Genomic DNA, 25,316 nt, shown 5'->3' on the forward strand with positions numbered 1-25,316 from the left:
TATTTATGCTTTTCCCTTTAATTTGAATTAATGTAAATCCTTAAGAACTACCATTGTTTCCATACATTGTGTCATGTCTTCATTCCAAACCTCAGATTGTACCTGTATATTTTAGCAATCTTGCAGTTGTAAATTCAAAGTGTGGTTGAAGTTGAAATTTAGGTAGAGAATGGGAATGTAGGTAGTAAGACCTTAATCTTCCAATATGCTATCTAGTATATTATTTACTAATACCTATAACAGTGGGATTAACAAAAGTCCCGGGAGTGATCTCAAGTGGACTCTCTCTTCAACGTATTACATGTGTATTACATGCGCGCATGCCTGGGTTCCTCTCCACCACCACTCCCTCCTCTTAAGCTCCTTTTAAATAGAAAGGACTGGTAGGATCTGGAACACAAGGAAGCACATGTGTTGGTAAATGTGTTTCATGTCAACCTTCAACTTCAGTTGCTCTATGACCTGCCAAAACAGTTGTGCTAAGATTTCTAAGATATCCCATCGCATTAGCAAAGAACAGTTCGAATCAGTTAGTGATGTCAGCCACAGAAGAGGAAGAAGAGGGTGTCTTTACTTCGCATGCATTTACCAAATCTTTTCTTCATCCCATCTTGTGGGCTTAGTAACTTAGTTCACTGCACCCGTTATTGCTTTTTCTGAGCAGTAAGATTTGAATGTGGGAAAAAAGTCACCAAATCTGACTTTTGCCTTTTCTCTAAAGGATACCAAATGTGTTGAATACTTTGCCATGGAGCTATTGGAACTATGACCTGTAAGAAACTTAGCTAAATAAACATGACTGTAGCGCACGCAGTTCATCCAATGTGTGATGTCAGAATTTCATAACTCCAAGATTCTCTTAGTTTAGATAAGGTGATTTATCTTTGACCTGCTACATCGTGGATATGCATGATTTCCTTTTCTGATACATTTCTCAACTAGATCGTGTTGGGTTTAATCTTAGGCTTTTTAATGTGCACTTCAATTTGTGTGGGGTGGGAGTCTATAAACTTCTTTCCATGTACATCTTAAAGCAGAAACTGGGAAAGACATTATTTAAGCATGTTGTTCCATCCTTTCTTCATTTGTAAGCTTCTTTGTCTTTGATGAAGTTAAATCAATGGAAATGTTCCATGTGTTGGAATGTTAGTTTTATTGCTCTGCAAATATGATGAGGGCAACAAGTCAAAAGACAGTCTATTACTCAGGGGAGCGGGGAGCCAAGGCAGTAGAATCTGGAGTTCAAAGCCAGCCTGGAAAATACATCCAGACCTTATCAGGAAGGGAGAGAAGAAAGGGAAGAAGGAAGACATGAAGGGAGGCTTGTACCAAACAGAAGGCTACATAGCCCCCAATCACGGGGAGAAGCACCCACTAGGTTAGTCAAAGAAAGAAAGAAGTGGGGAGATCCATGGCTGTCAAAAGAAGGGACAGGTGAGCCCAGGAGAATAGATTTGGCATAGATGCTATCATTTAATTGTCTGGTACCTGATCATCTGGAGAAGATGAGGGCAGGTAGATGGTTTCTCGGTAAGAGCCTGTAGAGAAAGAGAGGGAATATGGCCTATGGGTTGGTTAGTGTCCATACTGAAGACTTCTTGTAGGTGAGGAACTTGCTTAGCCCTGGGAGAGGCAGGCTCCAGGATCAGCAAGGCCCCAGATGTCAGGGCAGCGGGACTACAGAAAATTAAAAGGCATGATTAATACATTCCAGATGCCAAACACTGGGAAGGAATCTAGTGAATGAGTTAGTCAGATGAAGTCTTTATTCTGGAAAAATACACTCTATTAAGAGGTTAGGGAAAGCACATGAACAACAAGTTTCAAGAGAATGTTAGAAAATTATATTCCGTGGGTTTGATTTAAAAGAAAAAAACGGTGTTAAATCCACTGTCACAGAAAATGCATTTGTTGTTTTAATCTTTCTGCAAGTAGTCAGATACATTGAAGTATTTTGGGCTTATTGTTGGGTTTATTGTTGATTTTTCAGCTATCACTACTCAGTTTATAATTTGTTTTAAGTTATTCATTTTTTTTTGTCAATTGTGAGGCCTGGACTGTAGGCCTGGGTGCTGTCCCTCAGCTCTTCAACTCAAGGCTAGTGCTCTACCACTTGAGCCACAGCAGCACTTCTGGCTTTTTCTGCTTATGTGGTACTGAAGAATCAAACCCAGAGCCTCATGCATGCAAGGCATGCACTCTACCACTGAGCCACCTTCCCAGCCCCCCCCACCCCAAATTTTAATGTAAGTTGCAAGCTAGGCACCAGTGGCTCAGATGTGTAATGCAGGCTCCTTAGCAAGCTAAGATCTGAAGATCACAGTTCAAAGCCATCCAGGCAAGAAAGTCTGTGAGATTTATCTCCAATTAACCATCAGAACATGGAAAGTGTGCTATGACTCAAGTAGTAGAGCTCTAACCTTGAGCACAAAAATTCAGGGACAGTGTCCAGGCCCTGAGTTCAAGCCCCAGAACCAGCATACATACATTTAAAAAAAAGTTGCATGGAATATTCTAGAGAAGTATTCAGTAAAATGTACATAGGATTTTAGTAGATACATGTTTTGGTCAAATACATTTAAGAAGTATTGTATCAGACATTAAATGAATTTCTTCTATAGGATTCTTCAGCGCCTTATTGGGATTTCAAACATCAAAGACCAAAATATAACATGTAGCATTGCCAAAAAAACAGTTAGCATCTAGATCCTTTCACTGTTTTTCTCTAGGAAGTATGTAAAGACTAAGATAATGCATGGCAGAGAATAAATATTTTCAAATCACCAGCTATGTGCAACAGAGTGTAAGTAGATTCATTTTTGTCAGCCAAGAAGTCAATTTTCTATGTTAAAAAGATATACATATATTTGGCATAAATACGAAGAAAAAATGCAGAATAAATATATTAAAAAGTGGCAAATAACCAATTGTCAAATGAGTGATCTAAAAAATTTAAATAGAAATAAGAGAACGAGCAAAAACCCCACAATTTTGCAAGCACCTATGTGCAAAGAACCCGAGACAGAAAGCACAGAACACAGAACATGGTTGTTGTATTGAAGGAGTAAAGAATCTCTATGAGGAGCTAGGACTCTGGGAAGCAGGCTTTTGTGGACCAGAGCATAGTAGGTCAGCATACATACATACATACATACATATACATATACATATATATACATATATACACATATATATACATACATACATACATATATATATATATACATATATATATATATATATATATATATGCTAGTCTTGGGACTGGAACTCAGATCCTGGGCACTGTTCTTGAGATTCTTTTGTTTGAGGCTAGCACTTTACCACTGGAGCCAAAGCACCACTTCCAGCCTTTTCTGTTCGTGTGGTACTAAGGAATTGAACTCAGGGCTTCATGCATGCTAGGCAAGAATGCTACCACTAAGCCACATTTCAGCCCCAGCCTTTAAACTCTTATGCACACAAGTCACCTGGGAAATTGAACAGATATATATTTGGGATAGGGATCAAGATTGTGCATCTTTAACAAGCTTTCAGTAAGGCAGATGTGGCTGCTCAGAGTTCCGAAGCAAAATGTAGGAGTTAGTAATGTTTGATAAAAAGACCCAAATATAATTATTTCAGGCACTTAGGACCAGACAGAATGTTCCATCCACTTCTCTACTCTGTCAATGTAATACAAAAGCGGTCACAGTCACTGCGTAAACAACAGACCATGCTTATATTCCAAGACCGCTTTAGTTATGGACTCAATAAAATCAAACTTTATTTAATTTTCAATATTTCAAAATATTTTTCTTCTCTTGTATTTTTTCCCAGCTGCTTAAAAGTATAAAAACCAAGTCAGCTGGCGGCGCAAGCCTGTAATCCTAGATACTCTGTAGGCTGAGATTTGAAGATCACAATTCAAAGCCCACACAGGAAAGTTGGTGAGACTTTTACCCTCAAATTAGGCCAGAAGTAGAGCTGTGGCTCAAGAAGTAATGCAACAACTTTGGGGGAAAAAAGAGATAACGAAAAAAAGGAAAGAAACTCAAAAGATAGGACCTAGTCCCTGTGTTCAAGCCCCAGGACTCCCTCGAAACAAAGTATAAGAAATATTTCTTGCTCACAGTCATATACAAAATAGGCTTTCAGAGCATAAATTTACTGAGTTAGAATACTGCATTCATTATGTTGGCAAAGTCTTCCCTACAAAGTAGATTCACTGTTAGAAATTAATCTTTCTTTTACATTTCCATTGTATTTTTAATGCCTCTGGAGCAGTGAGTTTATACCTTTTTTTTTAATGGAAAGTAGAAATACTCTGATAGAAGAGAACAGACATATAAACTCCTCAATTAGTTTCCCAGTGTCCCAGTTTCCCAGGCATCATTTTTCCTATCACTTATAGCCTGTAGTGCAACACCTTCCACATAGAAAACACCCAGGCAGAAGTTAATCTTCGGAAGAAGACTTCAGTCTGAAGGAAGAGTTATTAACCAGGCTTAATGAAGAGAACAAGGAAAGAATTCCAAGGAGGAGAAATATATCCAGGGGCTTATTACACAACCCTAGGGGTTGGGCAAGGAACCATAAGCCCCTGGAAATATTCTGACAGAAATAGAGGCTTAGAAAACAAAATTAAGTCCAAGTTATGTGAAAGGCCTTAATGACAGATCTGAAGCTTAGGGAGTGATGTGGGAAGGGAAGAGTTTGTTTCAAGAGCCTTAATCTGATGACAGAATATAGAAGGAATTTGTTTACTGGAGATGAAGAACTCAATGAAAACTAAAGCTAATAGTCTATATAGCATTGGACAGAAGGGACTAGACAATGGCTCTAAACGTAATGGTTCTCCAAGACTGGAACCCAGTGTACCCAGAATCAAGAGATGGTCTTCTCAGTTGCCCCAAAATAATATGGACTGCATTTGTGTTGTATGAATGTTCAGTTGGCCTGTTTATCTTCTAATGGTTATTATAAAGGTGATAGGCAGAGGGGTTACAGTTACATAAGTCAGGTAATGAGTACATTTCTTTTTGGACAAAGTCACCCCTTTCTTTGCTCTCTCCCAGTTTTTCCCTCCTATCCGACCCCCAGGTTGTATAGTTCATTCCCAACACAGTGTCTGGTGACTACCACAAATTTATTTTTTAGCTGTTTATTTTTGTGTTCATTAATTCTCAGAGTCATAGCTGTTGTTTTCTGATTATCTATTATTTTATTTCAGACTAGTTTCTGGTGTTAATATTCTGAGTATTAACAAACTCATTTGATCCATTCGCTGCATTTTCAAATAAATATACACAAATACTTACGCTAATCTAATCAAATTCAAACAAAGAGTTTGCCAGGTCCAAAGAATTTTATAGAATAGACTCAGGGAAAATATTTTCTGCTAATTAGGAAGACTAAAGGACAATATAGTTCTAAAGACTTCAATGTCTGTTAGTTGTAAGTAGCATATTACGACACATTTCTTTAAAATAAGTCACACATTGGGGTTTGGGAGAAACTCTTTCTTTCTTTTTTTGTATTGTAATTTAATGCTGTTGAGAGTTTGAGGTGCTGGGGGAATAGAAGAAAGAGTGAGAAGGCACCTTGGTTCAGGTCCTCTGGCTGTTTGGGAAAGGAAATGTCTGAGCAGAAAGAATGAAATACAGCCTGGCTTCTCCATCTCTTTCCATCTTGGAAGCCCAGACACTCTGCTTGAAAGTTTTATAAATTTCAGAAATATGTTCAGCTGGTCAGAAGTCTTTGGGTCAAGAAAAATATCGCTGCCTATGATATTATTTTGTAATCACCATGATAAGACTCCCTTTACATATTAGATGTTTGCAGCATGCGGTTTTGATTTTTTCAATCTTTCTTTTGGAAGAGAATAATAAATAAAATTGTACTCGACGTAAGAGACATGTACTATCAAGCATTTGGGGTGACACTTGGAGTTTCCCTTTCTTTTCACTTTGTAACCCAAATGGGCTTTCCAAGTTTGATGCTGTCAAGGTGGAGAAAATGGACAAGATGTTTTCCAGTGAAAACCTGTGGGGTATTGTCTAGTCATTAATTTCACGGTCTAAAATGTCAAACGTCCATGTGTAACATTGACCCAGATCTTTTTATCAAGGGAGTGTCTGACTGCCTACCATCTCATCTTTTGCTGATGCTTTATGGTTTTAAACATCATCCCTTCCTCCTGGACCTTCCTTGACCTTTGACCTCCATTTGGCTTACAGATGGTTCTGTGAGGGGAAGGAGCTACACAACACTCCTGACATTCACATTCGCTCTGAGGGCGGGGACCTCCATACCCTGACCATCACAGAGGCCTTTGAGGACGACACTGGCCGCTATACCTGTCTGGCGACAAACACTAGTGGCTCCGACTCAACCTCTGCCGAGGTGTTCATTGAAGGTAAGAAAGTCTACCACTCCTTGGGTATCCTTGTGAATATCTTCTTTTCCAATTCAAACTTTGTTTCTCTTGAAGAGCTCTAATAAAGAAGTTGAACAATGATTCTGAAATGAACAAACAAAACCAGTCTGGGTAGAGAAATCCATGAAATCCAAAAAGCCAGAAATGGAGTCACGGATCAAATAGTAGCATACAGACTTGACCAAAAAACTGCAAAGCAAGAGCACAAGACCCTGAGTCCAGTATTGGCATAAGAATAATACATAATGTTATAAGCAATATGTAGAAATAGCAAGTATCATAAAGACATTAATGAAGTTGAAAAGTTAAGTGCAAGGTACAATCTATGTACTCTTCACATTAAGATGTTTCTCTGCCTCTGAAATCAATTTTGGTTTCTAACAAGAATGACCTTGAATTTTATTTAGTTAAACCAATTACGTTTTGTGTAAACACTTCAGGCTTTCCAGTACTCCTCTGCCTTTGAAATCCGCTGGACAAACTCCTCATTCTGGGAGCAAGACACTTCTGCTAATATATGTGATGTATATTCAGACTCAGGATACCAGCAAAGATGGTTGCTTCTGTTCAGTTCCATTTTCCCCCAGATCCCACTCGCCACACCAACAGCCCATATATTTGTGGCTGTATAGGGATTCACATACATTGAAAAAAAGAGAAAGGACCTGGGCACTGCCATGGATATTCCTCCTTCTAATACTAACCTAAAGCACTTCAGGAAAACCAACTCAATGCCCTTGTAAAATAGAGATGTCAACTTTTTTTTAAAGTGAGAAATTTTAGTATGTCTTTATCTCGAAGGAAAATAAAGAGAGGTATCTGATGTATCTGAGGTTCTCAGATACATTCTTAGACTCCCTCAAAGAAGGACTTGCTATGTTTACTCATTCCAGCCCTTAAATTAGATTCAAGAACTCTTTCCTAAAGCACATTGCTAATTCGATATGAACAGGCAAGTCACTGGGGAGGTAGAAGCATGACCCTTCCCTTACTCTGGTTCACACTGTAGGCTCTGGATCCAGTGATTTCCAGGGCATAGCCGCCCATCCTCGCGTGTATGGGGGGCTACAGTGAGAGGCAGTGGGTGGCTCAGGCACCAGGAATGAATTACTGAACAAGACAAGTACTGACACTTTAGAAGAGGAGGAAGACTGAACCTGGAGTTCCTAAAGAATTCCAAACACTGGCGTGTCTGTGCAGGAGATGAAGGTGGCCAATGGGAGGACTTGATCAGAAGGACATTCTGGAGTGAAGGTATTTCCTCTGAGGCCTGAACATAGAGAATAACAAGTCAATAGAGAAGACCTGGGGAAAGGATGTTCCACCAGCCACAGGGAAGGAGTACAAAAGTCTGGATGGAGAGGGGCAGAAATGCCCAAAGGAGCAGGAGAAATAGTCCAAGAGAGAAAAGCAGGTTTTGCAAGAGGGAGAGGGAGATACCGTCTTTTCTGTATGTTTTCATTTGTATATATTAAATCCCAAAGGGGGTTGCACTGCAGCATTTCTGTGCTGCTTTGATGGAATTCACACCCCTCTCTCTCGTTCGGAGATGCAGTTTTAGAAGAGGACAGACAGGAAAGGAACTCGGGTGCAGTGTTTCCTAGAGGGGAGAGGTGCCCTCAAAGGCTAGATGGAAAAGAGACAGAGCCAAGAATTTCACAAGGTAAAGAGGAAAGGTAAATATGGACTTGTAAGATAAATACGGACAGCTCAGCCTTCCACCACCTCCTTCCTCGTGACTGTAAAAGGATTGTACAGACCACTGTGCTTTGAAGAGTTCTGAAGGGGGTGTGGCCCTGATAGATTGGAACAAAAGAACTGGATTGAAGCAGCCAGTGTGGCTAAGGAAGTATGTAGCTATGTAAGGAGGGGAACAGCCCCAACCTTGGGTGGGTTGGGGGCCAGAAATGCACCAGCAAGGAGCAGGGGAGCAGATTCTGCCTGATATTTCTTGATAGGTTTCCATGCTATAAAATACTCAGATAAAATGTGCACCCCTGTAAATGACATTTGGAAGTGTGCCGTGCTGCGGTATGGGGTCATTTTCCCCTGCAGATCCTAGCACTATAAACGAAGTCCTGAATGTTGGGCATCACTGCAATGCCGCTGATGTCTGATGTCGGGCGAATAATCTAAGCATTGATTGCTTCTGCTAGATTTCAAACTCTTGGGAAGAGAATGTAAAGGGGTCTGAGCACTGTGTGGGCCACTCTTCACGTTCTTTATTTTGATAACGTTGTTCATAATATTTTATGAAGAGCTCAGTTCCTTGTTCTGTGACCTTGAGCGCTCAGTGGCTCTGGGATCTGGCTTCTTCATCTACACAATGGAGACAATTAGGTTCTTGTTAGGATTGAATGAGTGAATTCCCTGGTGCTACCTGGCACATAGTACAGGCTATTATGACCAGAACAAAAAACAGTATGTTTTCATTTTTAAAAACTCTAAAATACATAGATAAAAATCACATGTAATTTCACTGTCCTATAACTCCCGTCTTCCTGTTTTTTGTCTCTTCTCTCTCTCTCTCTCTCTTCCCTTTATCACCAGGGATCAATCCCAAGGCCTGTACATATAGGTGCTTCCCATACCACTGAGCTGCCCCTCTAGCCCACAGTCCCTCTTTTTTGCCATCAATAAGAAATTTACTTCTTTAAAAAAATCCAAATATTGCTATTGTCCAGAAAAATTTAACAGATTTATTTATAACTGAATAAGGTTGAGCTGCTAACACTTGCTCACTGAAACATTTTGACTTGCATTAATGCTTTATATCTCATCAGTTGTATTAAAAATTCACATGCAAATGAAGATGGAAAAAATGCCAATACCTGATTTCTGTCCCCTATTTTTCCATTCTCAATCATATACTTCGGTATCTTTGATTCCATCAAGGAGGGGGGAGAGTCTAACATTCAGAACTGCCAAAAATAAGAAGGGGGGAGGAAATAACTTTTTGAGAGTGAAATGCTTCATGCCAGACACATAACAATTATGCCAAAAGATATCCAGGTAGCACAATCACTATTAAGACATTTGCTTTTCTAATCTTTTTTCTGTATATATGTATAGATCACATTGCACTTTTTTATAGTGCTATAATTTTATTTATAGTATTTTAACTATTCTATCTGTTCTATTAATATGATTTGGTCATTATTATTAAGGTATTGTACAGAGGGGTTACAGTTCCATAACTCAGGTAATGCACTTTTATTGTTATTGTAAAGGTGATATACAGAAGGGTTACAGTTATATGAGTCAGATAAAAGAGTACATTTCTTCTGGACACTGTCACCCCTTCCTTCTCTTTCCCCCAGTTTCTCTCTCCTGTTTTTGCCTATAAGTAGCATAGTTCATGTTTTTTATAGTGTACATTGAATACCCTGACTACATTGTACCCTCTTTCTTTCTCTAATTCTGGACACTGCTTTGAACGCTGTTTTTTTTTCTTTTTAAGTTAACCAACTCTCTCTCTCTCAAACACCTCCTCCTGTCATAAACATTCCTTTTGCCTGACCTGCAGGTGCACCACAGAGGAGCGGGAGGGGGGGAAGGGAGGGAGGCAGAGCACTGGACAGGAGAAGGAGGGAGAATTGCCCAGAGGGGAGGGGAAGGAACTTGCTGGCCAGAACTGGAGGATTTGATCTGCCACCATCTGTTAGAGCGTCTCTGCCAGGACACCTGAGACAGAAGGTGACATTGAGATTTCACAAGGACTCGGCAGGTGCAGAAAAGCTCTCAGGGACACATCTTTTTACCCTTTACCTTTCTTTCTTTGAAAATCCACTGGAAATAAAAGGAACAGGAATAGCATCTTTTTATTTGGGGTTTTGTTTGTTTCCTCTTTGCATGGCTGGGAATGAAACCCAGGGCCTTGGGCACAATAGGCAAGGATTCTACAGCTGAGCAACATCCTCAGCCCCAAAATGACGTTTCAAATAGAGGGCATGAGAAGAAAAATTTTTGTTAATGATTTTAAATGTTTGGAATCCAGTGAGCAATAGTTGCTTCTGTTTCTGATTTCTAACTGCTTGGAGAGGGAAAATGTGTCTGGATAATTTCCATAAGAGTCTTTCTCTCTGTCTCTGTCTCTCTGTGTGTGTGTCTCTCTGTGTGTCTCTGTCTGTCTCTGTCTCTCACACACATACACACATACACACACACACACATACACACACATTATGATTCCAATTCAATTGGTCTCTCAGATTACCTAGCTCATTTCTAGAGTTTCCCCTGTTTAGCTTTACACACACACACACACACACACACACACACACACTTGCACTGTACTACACATTTACTTTATCAATTGAAACTTCCTCCTTGTACATAACCTTGTTTTGATGGTTCCTACTGTTAATCCCTTGGCAGGGACCTGGCAATAGAATCCAGACACTGCAGACCTAGCAGTCCCTTTCCACCCGGTCCCTCTAGCAGCTTGATAGTCCACACCTTCTCTCCAAACAAGCTTCCTAGTTCCCTTGGCTTGCATTCATTCCAGCAGAAGGTAAAGGCTTGCCCTAAGTAAACCTTGAGCTAAGTACACAAAGGAAGACAGACTGGCATAGTGGGTGAAGGTCGCCAAGGACAAGATGATCATGCATCATGAGTTCAAATCCACAGGAGTACACTTCCTGTCACCGCAGCTCTCTAGTGATGTGACTTCCTGCAAGTTACCTAACCACATGGTACCTGGTATTTTCTAGGTACAAATTGGACATAGCTCACTTCTTAGCAAGGTTCATTATAATTATAATCAAATGATGTAAGGAATCTAGCAGCCTTCTAGGCACAAGAAAATTTGAATAACTATTCACAAGTTGGTAAGTCTCTTCCCAACCCCTCCTCAATCCTCAGGGACACAATGATTTTCTACCAGACATGGTAAGTGACAAGTATAGTGTCAAGAACGCTGGGATCTCAGAGAAGACAGAGCCTAGAAAATTGGGCTGATCTTAAAAGATAAAATATCAGGGAAAGTCTGGGTAGGCTTATGCTAGGGTAGTGACTAAAACGACAGTTATAAAAAGGGAAACAAGACAGAAAATCCCTCTCATCCCTTGGGTCCTGGTGGAACCTTCCTCATTTCTCCGGTCACGTTTGAGCCCCACCCACCTCTCTGCCCCTCCTCTGCTTTATCTTTTCCCCTTTCACTGGAAACTTTTCTTTTTATTATTGTGAGAATACCGTACAGAGGAGTTACAATTACAAGGGCAAGATAACAAGTACATTTCTTATCAAGCATTGTTGCCTCCTCCTTGTTTCCCCTTCCCATCCCTTCCCATACTCCTCCCCCCCACCTGATCCTCCCCCCACCCCCCACCAAAGTTGTTAAGTTCCGACATAATGACTTATGCCTCTCATTGTTGCAATGGGTCCTTATCACATATTTTATCCTCTCTCCTTTTGTCGGTTTCCTTGCTAGAATGCAAAGTTCACGAGGGCAGCGATTTACGTGTGTGTGTGTGTGTGTGTGTGTGTGTGTGTGTGTGTGTGTGTGCCAACTCTGCTGCACTATCCACATTTCCTATGCCATATACACTACTGAGTGTGTCAGTTCTCTGGATTAGTATTGACTGTGTTCTCTCTGGATTAGGATTAAAGAAATGTAGGAAGTCCTGGTTATCAAATCAAATCGGAAATCATGAAGGCCTTTTGGCTGTTCTCATTTACTGAGACTCACGTATGGTAGTTCTTTAACAGAAAAGGGGTGCTTTAAGAGAATTACTCTTAGGCAAGACAAAGCTAAATTTGGGAGGCAGAGAAATCAGGTAAGAGTCCAGGATCCAGGTAAACAAAACCCACACTGAATGGTAGTTACAAAAATAAGAAAAGGGCAATGGAAATATTAGCAGTATTATCTAATCCTGACTGATTTCAATGTTGACAAAGACTGGAGGCAACAAGAGAAGAAATTCCAGAGGTCAGCCAAGAGAACTGAGTCTTCATATATATATATACTAAATGTACTGATGGGCAGAAGTAACTAATTGCAAGTAGTACATGAATTACAGAGTCCATTTGTATAAATGTGGAGAAATTTATGTACATTGATATCTTAAACTTGTCCAAAAAGTAAACACCAAATGTGTCAAATGTTTTTTAGGAAAATAACTCACTGGTCTTCTGTGCTGTTTGATGATATTTTTCCATCAGGATGTATTTTTTAGGCTAATTGAAATGGCAAAAATGAATTGGATTTCATTAGGAAAGCACTATACATATACTTTTAATCACTAAAATTGCTTTAAATCCATCACTTAAAAATCTCTTGAGGGCTGAGAAGGTGGCTCAGTGGTAGAGTGCTTGCCTTGCATGCATGAGGCCCTGGATTCGATTCTTCAGCACCACATCAGCAGCAGAAAAAAAAAAAGTCAGAAGTGGTGCTGTAGCTCAAGTGGTAGAGCGCTAGCCTTGAGCTGAAGAGCTTAGGGACAGCACCCAGGCCCAGAGTTCAGGCCCCATGACTGGACCCAAATAAATTAAAAAAAAAAAACTCTTGATGCACAATATGTAAATACTGAAATATCAAAGTTTAATTACCTTTAGACAAAAAAATTGGTTGTGACTATTAATTTAGGAATATAACAATCCAATGAGTTTGAAAGGAGGAAAGGGCATAATCCAAATTGAAAAACCTTCTTATTCAAGAATGAACCTTCTATCATGGTCAATTTTTCTCAAGTATCATAGAGTATCTTCTTCTTACTTATTAATCAGTGATGTTACCACACCACATAGTCTCTTAGGGTTAAGATTTAAACCTATGAACTTTTTTTATGTGAACACATTTGTTTCATAGTTTTTAAGCCATGTAAAAGATGGTTGAGAGGGAAAAGTTAATATAAAGACAAGTAATGATAGGTCTGGCTCTAAAAGCATATTGCTTTTAAGATGGCTATTTCTAGCAGTTCTGTTCTTTTTTTAAAAATGATCTTCAAAAGAAGCAGTAAATAAAAATAATTTGCACCTTTATTCTCTATTTCATTGTATACTGAAGAAAAATAAGACTTTGTATGTTCCTGCTTTAAAAATGAATGGACAAAGGAAGGGTGACCAAATGCAGTTATTATATTTATTTATTATATTTATTATATATGTATATAATGAACTTCATAACTTCAGAGTATGGATGGGAGGGAGGAAAATGGCAGAGGGCCACAGGAGAGGCGACATTGATGAAGATGCGTTGTACTCACAACCTGACTTATACAAACCTTTTTGAACAACTACTTAACAATAAAATAAAAACAAATGAGGATCATTACTTTGAAATTGTAAATGCCACTGACGTCTTAACTTTTTCATCTGTCCTTAATGTTTTCCCAGGAGCCAGTTCCACGGATTCTGACAGTGACAGTTTAACTTTCCGATCAAAAGCTGGAGCAATGCCACAGTAAGTGTCTCTGATTTGTTGAATTATCTACATAATAAAGGATGTTAACTGTTGAGGCCTGAATCCAAGAGTGCTGGGCTCGGACTGGCACAGTTAACTCTTACCCATCAGAGATCAAATATTTGAAATTGGGTCACAATTTTTAAGTAAAAAATTGGAACATTGGAATCTGCATTTCATCATCAATATGCTGAATCTACCAATGTTAATGGCAATAGCAATCACTGAACTGATTTTCAACTTAAGTAGCTGTCACATGGGGAGGAAAATCAGTTAAATCATTGCCAAGATGTAAAGAGGACCAAAAAATACCTATTTGAGCCAGAAATTGATTTTCATTTGGGTAAAATCCATTACTGGCTAAGATCTTATACCACCAAGATTACAAAATTTAGTGATTTCTACAAAGCCATATGGATTGCTCAGAAAACATTACTATCTTCATTCTTTTGCAAAAATATAATCTACCAGAAGTTGGTAGGAAATACATTAATATCAATATGTGCTGCCAGATGGCTTTGTTACACCAGCTACCCTGATCTAATCAAGACATTCTGTATACATGTACTGAATTACCACACTGTGTACAACAAATCTGTACAATTTAAAAAGACAATGGTAATATGTAAGCTTCATAAAAAATAATTATATCAGCTACCAGTGTGGCTCTGTAACCCTAGCTACTCTGGAAGCTGAGATCTGAGGATCCCAGTTCAAAGCCACTCAGGCAGGAAAGTCCTTGAGACTCATCTCCAATTAACCACCAGAAAACCGGAAGTGGAGCTGTGACTTAAAGTGGTAGAGTGTTAGCCTGAGCAAAAGAGCTCAGGAACAGCATCCAGGCCCAGAGTTCAGGACCCACAACCAGTAAAAAAAATAAAATAAAATAAAATAAAAGTATCCATTCTACCAAATATTCACAGATGCTATAAGCATACTTATAAGATCATATACTTTTCCACCATCGATTTCAGATAGAGTCAAAGCTAAACACATGCCTGCAATCCCAGCACTCAGGATGCTACAGCAAGAGGAGAAAGTGTTAGAGGGCAGCCTGGGCTCCAAACCAGGAAGTTCAAATTCAGTGATGTCATAGGACTTGCTTGAGATTGTACAGCCAGCCATTCAACAATGGCAAAAATTCTTCTTAATCTGGCCCTTATCTATGCACTAAGACAAAAATTCCAAGATACTCTCCACAAAATTGGAATCCAGCACAAGAACAGCTGCTAGGCCTAAAATAGACATGTAAAACTTTGAGTTAAATATAGGACCCTAGTCGTGAAGATTTCAAATATCTCTCTATGGATAAACATTGGACCTCTCCCAAGGATTTAACTTGCTATTAGGGTTTTCATGGTTAATACTTTAGAATCTCTGAGTTAACTCTAGATGGTTTCCTTTCAATTTTGTATTCATTTTTCTAAATATCTACAAATCTTACATTATGCAAACAGCCACCACAGGTATTTCAACTGTAGATTGTTGAGTTCCAGTTTCTGAAACAATTGCAGTTACAAGATGTATATACACGGTTTACTTTCCCACCAATAGTGTAGCAGAATTCCCTTTTTGCCACATCCCTACCAGCATCTATTGTTATTTGTTTTCTTGATAATGCCCATTCTAACTGAGGTGAGGTGGAATCATAATGTGGTTTTGATTTGCATTTCCTTTTTGTCCAGAGACGTTGAACATTTCTTCATGCATCTATTAGCTATTCTTATTTCCTCTCTAGAGAAATCTCTTTAAAATTCTTTAGCCCACTTATTAATGGGGTGGTTGTTTTTGTTACTGGGGAGGTTTAATTTTTTTTTAACTTTAAGTATAGTTTTGATATGAGGCCCTTGTTATGGCTAGTGAAGCTCTTCTCTCTGTGAGTTTTCTATTTATCTTGCTAGCTATCTCCTTTTCCATGCAGAAGCTCTACAGTTTAATGCAATTCTACTCATCCAGCCTTCCTTTGATTTGTTGTGTTTCTGGATCTGTATTTAGGAAGTTTCAACCTGTGCCAAAGAGCCCTAGTATATCCCCTATCCCTTCCTGTAATATTTTCAGGGTCTGTGGGATCATTTCTGGGTCTTCAATTCTATTCCACTGGTCCTCAGTGCTGTTCATGTGCCAGTACCAAGCTGTTTTTACAACAGCTTTATAATACAGTTGGAAGTTTGGTAATGATAGCACTGTTTTCCTGTTAAGGATTTTTTTTTTGCTATTTGGGGTTTCTATTATTCTATATGGATTTTTTAATTGCTTCTTCTATTTCATTAAAGAATGTTGCGGAGATATTGATGGGTATTGCAGTGAATTTGTAAATAACTTTGGGCAGTATTGCCATTTTCCCAGTGTTAATCTTCCCAATCCAGGAGCATGGGAGGTTTTTCAACTTCCTTAAATCTGCTTTAGTTTCCTTTTGCAGGTTTTTAAAGTTTTCATCATAGAGATCCTTCACCTCTTTGCTTAATTCCTAGGTTTGTTGTTGTTGTTGTTTTTGAGGCCATTACAAAAGGAATTGCTTTCCTGATTTCAGCCTCCCTCTTCTCTTTGTTGGCATATAGAAAAGCTACTGATTTTTGTGGGTTAATTTTATACCCTGCTACTTTGCCAAAGTTTTGTATCAGCTCAAGTAACATGGGAGTGGAGTCTATGGGGTTATTTAAATACAGGATCATATCATCTGCCAAGAGGGAGAATTTTACTTCTTCTTTCCCTGTTTAGATCCCTTTTATGTTTGTCTCTTGCCTTCTTGTCTGGCTAGGAATTCCAATACAATATTGAACAGGAGTGGAGAAGAGTGGACATCTTTGTCTTGTTCCTGATTTTAGAAGAAATGGTTTTATCTTTACACCATTAAGTATAATGCTGGCCATAGGTTTGTCATATACAGCCTTTATTATATTGAGAATATTCCATGGTTCCTAGTTTCTCCAGAGCTTTCATCATAAAGGGGTGTTGGATCTTGTCAAATGCTTTTTCTGCATCTATTGAGATCTAGAAAGCAATATGGAGGTTCCTCAAAAGACTAAACATAGAGCTCCCCTATGACCCAGCAATCCCACTCCTGGATATTTATCTAAACGATCACAAACAAGGCCACACTAAAGCTACTAGCTCATCTGTATTCAGTGCAGCATTATTTATCATAGCTGAGATATGGAACCAACCCAGTTTCCCCTCAGTAGATGAATGGATCAAGAAAATGTGATATATATTCACAATGGAATTCTCTGCCTCCATCAGAAAGAATGACATCACCCCATTCATAAGGAAATGAAAAGACTTGGAAAAAAATCATATTAAGTGAAGTAAGACAGACCCCCCAGAAACATAAGCTCCATGGCTTCCCTTATTTGAAATAATTAGTGTATGTCTAGGATACTCCTAGCAGAGAATCATATTAGCTCAATAGCTATGTACTTATGACCATATAGAGTGATGATAATCAAAATGAACTCCAAGACATGGAATGTGAAGTTATTTCTTTTTTCCTTTGTTCCCCACCCACTTTGGTTTTTCCCCTGTTGTCACTGTTTTTTATTTTGGTACCCTGTGTCTTTTATATATGTTTATCTGATTTGTGGAAGGAAAGGGGAAATAACAAAATGGTGAGACAAAGAACAAAGAGTGATTCAATGCAAGAGCAGCACTCACACTATGTTAGAAATGAACTTTACAACTTGGTGGCAGGGGAGGGGGTGGGGGGAGGAAGGAAAGTGGAGTGGGAGAAAAAAAGGGAGGGGTAACAATGTTTCACGTGAAATGTGCTCATCACCTTACTTAGGTAACTATTACCGCTCTATACATCACCCTTGCAATAAAATAAAATTTAAAAAAAAAGAAAAATCAAGATAAAAAGTGAAAGAGAAGGTCAATGTATACCACATTTTCTTTATGCATTCTTGATTAAAGATACCAAGGCCAATTCCATAGTTGGGCAATTTTGTGGGGGGAAAAGTACATACACAAACAAAAAAAGCAGGTCTTCTGTAGAAGTATTTCAAGAGGTCACTTCTAAGAAAATGTTCTAACTGAGCCCTTGCTTCTATATTTTCCAGAGCTCAAAAGAAAACAACTTCTGTTTCCTTGACAATAGGAGCATCCTCTCCAAAGACAGGAGTAACCACAGCTGTGATTCAGCCTTTGTCAGTCCCTGTTCAACAGGTAATTGTACAAGAGCCACAGTCAGTGGAGTCGATTCACTAACTGCTTCATTTTAAGACTGTGACATTGAATTTTTTTTCTTGTTTTAAAGCACATTCCATTGAAATGTGGGGTTTGGGTTTTTATTGTTGGTTGTTTTGTTGGTTGTTTTTGCTTTGCTTTTGTTTTAACAGTCATGGAACTTGAACTTAGTGCCTGCTTAAGGCTAGTGCTCTCCCACTTTGAGTTACAGATGCTCCACTTCTGGTTTTGTGGTAGTTAATTGGAGATAAGAGTCTCATGGACTTTCCTGCATGAGCTGGCTTTGAACTGTGATCTTCCAATCTCAGCCTCCTAAGTAGCTAGGTTTATAGCTGTGAGCCACCAGTACCTGACTCACCAAACTTTTTTGTTTAAGAAAGAACAGTAAGAGAACCTATTGGGAAGTAATCCTTGGTGTGTTCACTCTGTAAGTATCAAATTACAGAAAAAAATCTGTATATCATTTATATGATAGTCATCTTTAAATACAACACTCATAGAAGTCTTTCTCCCACACTCTTAAAATGTGAACTCACCCCTGCCTGATTGAGAACTGTTTAACAGGTGTATCACCTTGAATATCTATGTAGCAAGCATTCAGAGCTGTCTGGGTAACTACAGTGCATGATATATAGTAAAGACATGTGGGTTGATAAACTTGAAAAGAATTAACCAGTAGAAGTAACCCAAAGACAGCATATCTAGTAGAGATTTCCTTTAAACCCCTATACCATAATACAATATCCAAACTACCTCTGACTAAATCCATAGCTTTGATGTTTAAATATTGACAAATGTTGAACACTGTGTAGACATTCCATGGCAGAAAAAGACCTCATCAACATCACTTCCAGTTTGTCTGAGAAACAGGAAATACTGACCTAAATTACCTCTTAAATGTGGAGAGCTTATTAATTTGTAACAGATATCTAAGAACAGAAAGGCACACATTAACTTACAGATGTCAATACTGTAAGGATGTGAAGAGTGCATTTTTAAGTGGTCTTAATTCAACAGGAACACTGAGTTAAAAGTGACTGCATCTCTCTTTTACAGCTGGGTGAATGAAGTACTCAGGGGAATTCCATCATTTCTTTGTTACAGACAATGAGATATAGATATGATCAGCCTGAAGCCAGCCTGCCTAGGTTCGAATCCAAGCTCTACCACTTACTGAGGGACCTTGAGGAAATAATGCAATCCTTCTGTGCCTACTTTATTCATCTGTAAAATGGAGATGCTCACACTACCCACCTCACAGGTTATCATGAAGTTTCATCTTGACATAATACTTGAAACAATGTGGTACAAAATAGGTTCATATTTCTCAGTGGATTCAAAACACAGTGAAAGATGAAACCTAGACCTCCTGAATTACAAGCCAGTGAAGTCTTACAGAAACAATGAATAAAGTACATTATTATGTCAGTATTTCCACAGTTCGGTCAAGCATTCTGATGTCCTGTGGTACCTTTAGACACATAATATCACATCAGCATTTGCCAGTGAAGAGCTACCAACCACTTGTATAAGATTGTTTAAAATAAGTGGTCATGCACACACACAAAAATTTGTTTTCCATTTACTGTTCTGAAATCCTTAAGTTTTCCCAGAGATGAATGCCACTGTGTATTTCCATACCTGTTGGTGGTAGAGGTGTTGGTTTTGGTGGGTGTTTTTTTGGGAGGGGGGAGAATTGGCACATCAGAAAGAATTTTCCTTTTTCCTTATTTTCCGTAACAATTTTATTGAAAGAGTGTAAGATTCAAGAAACAATAATAACATAGGGCCCTGTTTTGATCATCTACTTTGCCTTCCACTGCCAACATCTTATACTCTTGACTCCACAAATCCAGGTTGTATTTTAAAATAAAATATAACATCTGTGAGAACTTCTAAAAAAGACCCTGGTGGAAGTCCCACACACAGAAATCCATTTGGTAATAGCATTTAAGAGCCCACAGATCCTCAGGGACCTAAAGGAACATTTACCTTGAATATCCTTTTGAACAGAGAAGAGTAACAGATGTGAAACGAGGAAGCAGGACAAGGTCCACACTGTAAGAGAAGACGAAGGCATGATGTATGGTCAAACTTTTATTTGTTTCATTCAGGTGGAGCCAGCCCAAGAATGAAAGGTAAGTTTAGCCCATCCCTACAGTGATGTACATATTTAGACTCTCATCTATGCGTGTCTCTGCTCTTTCAGGTTCACAGTCCAACTGCACATCTTTGCCGCACCGATGGAACCACCTCAGCCTACTTTCCTCCTGTTTTTACAAAGGTCTGACAGCTGGAAACCTCATTCTCCATGTTTGCTTTGGTCCTTAAATTTCATTCACATGTGGCTTCTTCCATGTCGCAGCTTTTAAAAAGTACAATGAGCAGATCCATACACTTGATTCAAAGAGTTACCTTTGGGGGTAAAAAGGCATTTGGGGACCTGCTGGGTGCCTGTGGCCCTGGGAAAGGTCTGAGAGACAGAGATGTGAGATAAAGAAAAATAAGACACATACAGTATTAAAACCTTCCTTGCCTGTCCCAAGGAAATTGCTTGCAAGATCTAACAAGTTTTTACCTATTTCAAAAAATACTGGGTAATTTTATTTTCCTAAGATCCTGAAACATATCTCTTTTCTTCTCTTCTTCTCTTTTCTTTTTCTTTCTATTTGCAGAGAAATTTATGAAACATTATTGGAAGCTGTATTGAAAGACCAAATTAATAGAGAGATCTATCATTCTTGTAGACTGAAAGACCATAAAGTCATTAGTCCTTGATTATACAGTTAGTACAAATCTTGCTTTAAAAAAATCCCAATAGGGTTTTTTTTATTTCTGTTTATTTTTTAGTATAGAATTTAGTAAACTGATTTTTTAAAAAATGTGAGGAATTTTTTAAATCATCAATTATAGCCAGGGCACTGCTAGAGAAGAAAAAACCAACAACAAAAAGCAACAAAAGGGCTGGGAAGGTGGCTCAGTGGTAGAGCGCTTGCCTTGCATGCCTGAGGCCCTGGGTTCGATTCCCAGCACCACATAAGCAAAAAGAAAAAAGCCGGAAGTGGCGCTGTGGCTCAAGTGGTAGAGCTCTAGCCTTGAGCTGAAGAGCTGAGGGACAGCGCCCAGGCCCAGAGTTCAGGCCCCACGACCGGACCCAAAAAAAAAAAAAAAAAAAAAAACAACAAAAAACAAAGTCATGCTTGAAAAAAAGGTACTTGTCCTATGAGATATGAAGACTTTCTAAATGAATACTAATTATGATGAAGGTTGAGAATCCCTCATCCGGAATGCTCCAAAATCCAATACTCTTTATGTGCTGACATGGAAAATCCATACTTTACCTCATGTTCCAAGTTGCAGACAAAACATAGATGAATTCAAAATATTGTAAAAATGTGTCTTCTGCCAGGCACTGGTAGCTCACATCTATAATCCTAGCTATGCAGGAGACTGAGATCTGAAGATCACAGTTTGAAGCCAGCCTGGCTTCAAAACTCCCCATGAGACTCTTATCTCCAATTAACCACTCAAAAACTGGAAGTGGAGCTGTGGCTTAAAGTGGTTGAGTGCTAGCCTTGAGCAAAAGAGCCGAGAGGCAGTGCCCAGGCCCTGAGTTCAAGCCCCACAATCGACAAAAACTCATATATATATATATATATATATATATATATATAAACACATATATTTATTCAAACTATGCATAGCATATAATATTTATGAAACATTTGTAAAAATCCATTTTTGGCTTTTGGGCATTTCCAAAATATATGTGTGTGTGTGTGTAAATATTTCTAACCTCCAAAATCAAAATCCTACCACTTGAGACATACCTCCAGCCTGGCTTTTGCTGGTTATTTTGAAGATAAGTCTTGTAGAGTTTTCTACTTGGCCTGGAACCACAGTCATGTTGGATTTCAGCCTCCAGAGAAGCTAGAATTACAGGCATGCATCACTAGCGTCTGGATCTTTAGTTATCTTTTCTTCTTCCCAAAAGAAAAGTGTTCTGGGTGCTAACAATGTAACTTGAAAAGGCTAAAACTAAATAGACATATTTTTCCGTAGACTAATTTTTAGGAAATCCCAAGCTATAGGATCAATACGCCTCATCCCCCACCTTGCAACACACCCACACCCCACTCCCCTTGTGCACCTTGTTTCTTTCTCTTGGCCATGATCCTGGCGGTTCCTCATACTCCTCTGGAAAAGGTAACTTCAGCTGCACACCCAGTCCAAGGCAAAGCCATAGCTTCTGCCTGCCAGCCCAGCACACTAAAGGGCTTGCCTCCTGCCAGAGAACTGGTGTGAACTGTGGTACTCTGGATGTTCTGACAAAGATGCACACGTGGTCAGCAGATAGCCCCCTCGACGGGGCATGTCTTCCCTCAGGGCCTCTGAGGAATTACAAAGTCAGTTAGACACGATCTAGGATAGAAGTGTGTGTGTGTGTGTGTATGTCTGTGTGTGCTGAAACACCCAAGAATAACAAAGAATGAAATGTAAATATGATTAAAGTATACTGTATTATTGACCTGTATGAACATATCACCATGAAACCATCCTTTTGTAATGTACAAGTTAATGTATACTAATAACAAAATAGAAGAGGAAAAGGACAAAAAGACAAGCACTAACTCTCACCAAACAAAAAAAGTAAAACTGTTGAGGACTCCCAGATCCTTCGCTGAATGGATGAATGGGTGAACCATGTTACCAAGCACAAACTCTGAAACTTAACGCTCAGTGTTTTCAGGGCTTCTCCGTATATGCCAGAAGGTCCTTCTACTGGCTCACTGTGATTAGCCAGGACTCTTGTCAAGATAAGTGTGTGTGTGTGTGTGTGTGCGCGTGTGTGTATTGTGTGTTCACTCTACAAGAGAAGCCAAGTGTCCTCGAATAATAGCTAGAGTTTGGTCTGCCTTCATTCTTTGATATATGCCCATTTTTTGCATTGCTGACTTTCCAACACCCTCCTCTCAAAAAAAAAATACAAAAAAAAAAAACCCTACATAGTCTTAGTAATAAATCAGTCTCCTCTGGTGCCTGAAAGCTCAAGCATGAAAAATATTTGGGTGCCATTTGTCACCTATCATGAATGGCTTCCTGGACATTACTAGAGATATTTAACAGCTCAGCCCATAAACTCTGGACCCCATGGGTGAAACGGTGCTTTGAGCCACTAAGTCATTTCTTCTTTGGCTACCATCACAAAGTCAACATTTAATTGTTTTTTTTTCAAAATTTAATTTTAAGCCAGAGATCTTTCTACACTTAAAAATAAGAATGGAAATAAAAAGAATGGAGAAGAAATGAAATCAGTAGTTGGTACTTTTACTTAAGCTTTACTAGAGAAGAAGAAGAGAGAGAGAGAAAGTAGATATAATCATAGCTACTCAGAAGGCAGTGTTCCAGAGGATAAAGATTTGAGGCCAGCTCAGACAAAGCATTGTAAAGATCCCTTCTCAACTAAAAGCAAGGCAAAATGGTCTTTACCTGTCACCCTGACTACACGGAAGGCTGAGACCATGAGGATTCCAGTCTAGGCTGGCCCTAGGCAAACTCTGAGATGTTATCTCAAAAATAAGCAGAATATAAAAGACTGGAAGCCTGGGTCAATCCTACCTAGGAAGCATAAAGACCCTGAGTTCAAATCCAAAATTCTCACCAAATGTCAAATCAGACTTCCCCTTACACTTCCCATTACCCTGCCAACATCACAGACTTTCAGAATTTTCATAGTGCTTTAACACACTTGCTACAAGCCATTTGTTTCCACATTTGCTTTTCTCATGGGCTGTAGAAGTTGTGATTATCTATTGTTCCCTCAAACAATTAAAATGAACACCCACAGAACAACGTATCAGGAGTCCACATACTCTTCCAATATGAGAGAGGGGATTTTTTTTCTTTATTTCATATACAGATGAGTTATTGTATCATGATTCAATTACTTAAAGAGGTCTATATGCTTTGTATTTGATCTGGTCCTCTGCTTACAAGTTTATATCGTCAAAAAGGTTAAAGTTCCCACTTAGAGGGAAAGAGAGGACATAGATCCTAATGGTTCCTAACAATCCCTAAAGCCTTACCACGTTGCATCTATGAAGCCAAATTAATTTCTAATCTTTTAGATTGTAAAAATTTATTGGTCTAGAGTTGGAGGAGCGTGAAAGCAACAGGCAGGGGTAAGGAAGGAGGAAATGAAGGTCAGTGTGGAAGTACGGAAGTTTGATTATTTTACTGAGGATCTCGAAATGAGAAAATACCCAAATCCCTCAGCTTCATAAAGCTGCCATGGATAACAAGTTGAGCAGAGATAAAGGGGGAGTGCATGAAAAGGTTGGAGCTTATGAAAACAAATGGCTTTTCTTTCTTGTCTTATTTGATTCTTCTAAAGATCTATAGTCATTTGTTGTGTAATTATTTTAAGAAACTCACATTCCACCAGCTTATTAAATGTAAAGAAAAAGTAACAAGTTACCAGAAGGGATAGCTCCTGCTTGTCATACTGGCTACTTGAAGGAAGAGATTGTCCAGCCCAGGCAAAAGAGTTCATGAGATCTCATCTCAACCCATAAAAAGCTGGATATAGTGGCACACACACCTGTTGACCCAACAATATGAGAACTATAGATAGGGTGTGACCCAGGCCAGCCCTGGTATAAATGCAAGATCCCATAAAGGAAAGGGAAAGGGAAAAGGAAAAGGAAAGGGAAGAGGGCTGAGTACTCCCAGCAGAAGCAAGGCCCTGAGTCAAACCCCAGTACTGCCAAAGAGTTTCAGTGACCTTTAATTCCATTAAATAAGGTAAGAAATAGTCAATACAAATTTATAAATAGGCCACATGTATTTCAGAGCCTATGGTGGTAAACATCACTCATTCATGATGAAGAAATTATGAATAGCTGAAAGGTATTTATTAAAGGTAATTGTTTGAATACGAGCTCTGCCGGGGATTTTTGTTTTGCTTGCTGTTTGGGGACTGAGGTCTGTAAATTATATCTCTGTTGTGAAACTGCTTAAGAATACACCGTCTAAGGGAAAGCCTTTTGCTTGAATTTCAGGAGCTGCAGAACACGGCAGCCTCGGAGGGCCAGGTGGTCGTCCTGGAGTGCCGGGTTCGAGGGGCGCCCCCTCTACAGGTGCAGTGGTCCCGCCAAGGAATTGAGATCCAAGACTCTCCAGACTTCCGAATTCTACAAAAAAGTAAGGGGACACGACTGCATCTCCCCAGCTGACTATCCCAGTCCATCTGATTTCAGGGAAAATGGAGAGAAATGCTGATTGAAAATCAATTCAAATGAGTTGATTTCTATT

The 25,316-nt window shown here is 39.1% G+C and overlaps 1 protein-coding gene across 1 annotated transcript in view; it reads left to right on the forward strand.

Annotated features, from left to right (window-relative positions):
- Window positions 1-25,316, forward strand: part of Palld (palladin, cytoskeletal associated protein) — a 315,080-nt gene that overhangs the window by 119,423 nt on the left and 170,341 nt on the right. The window contains exons 2-6 of the mRNA XM_013026075.1: window positions 6,219-6,397; window positions 13,754-13,820; window positions 17,876-17,981; window positions 20,212-20,286; window positions 25,064-25,205. Of these exons, the coding sequence (XP_012881529.1) occupies window positions 6,219-6,397; window positions 13,754-13,820; window positions 17,876-17,981; window positions 20,212-20,286; window positions 25,064-25,205 (569 nt within the window). The remainder of the gene's footprint in view (window positions 1-6,218; window positions 6,398-13,753; window positions 13,821-17,875; window positions 17,982-20,211; window positions 20,287-25,063; window positions 25,206-25,316) is intronic.

The sequence above is a fragment of the Dipodomys ordii genome, unplaced genomic scaffold (assembly GCF_000151885.1).
Source record: "Dipodomys ordii isolate 6190 unplaced genomic scaffold, Dord_2.0 Scaffold4, whole genome shotgun sequence".
NCBI lineage: Eukaryota > Metazoa > Chordata > Mammalia > Rodentia > Heteromyidae > Dipodomys > Dipodomys ordii.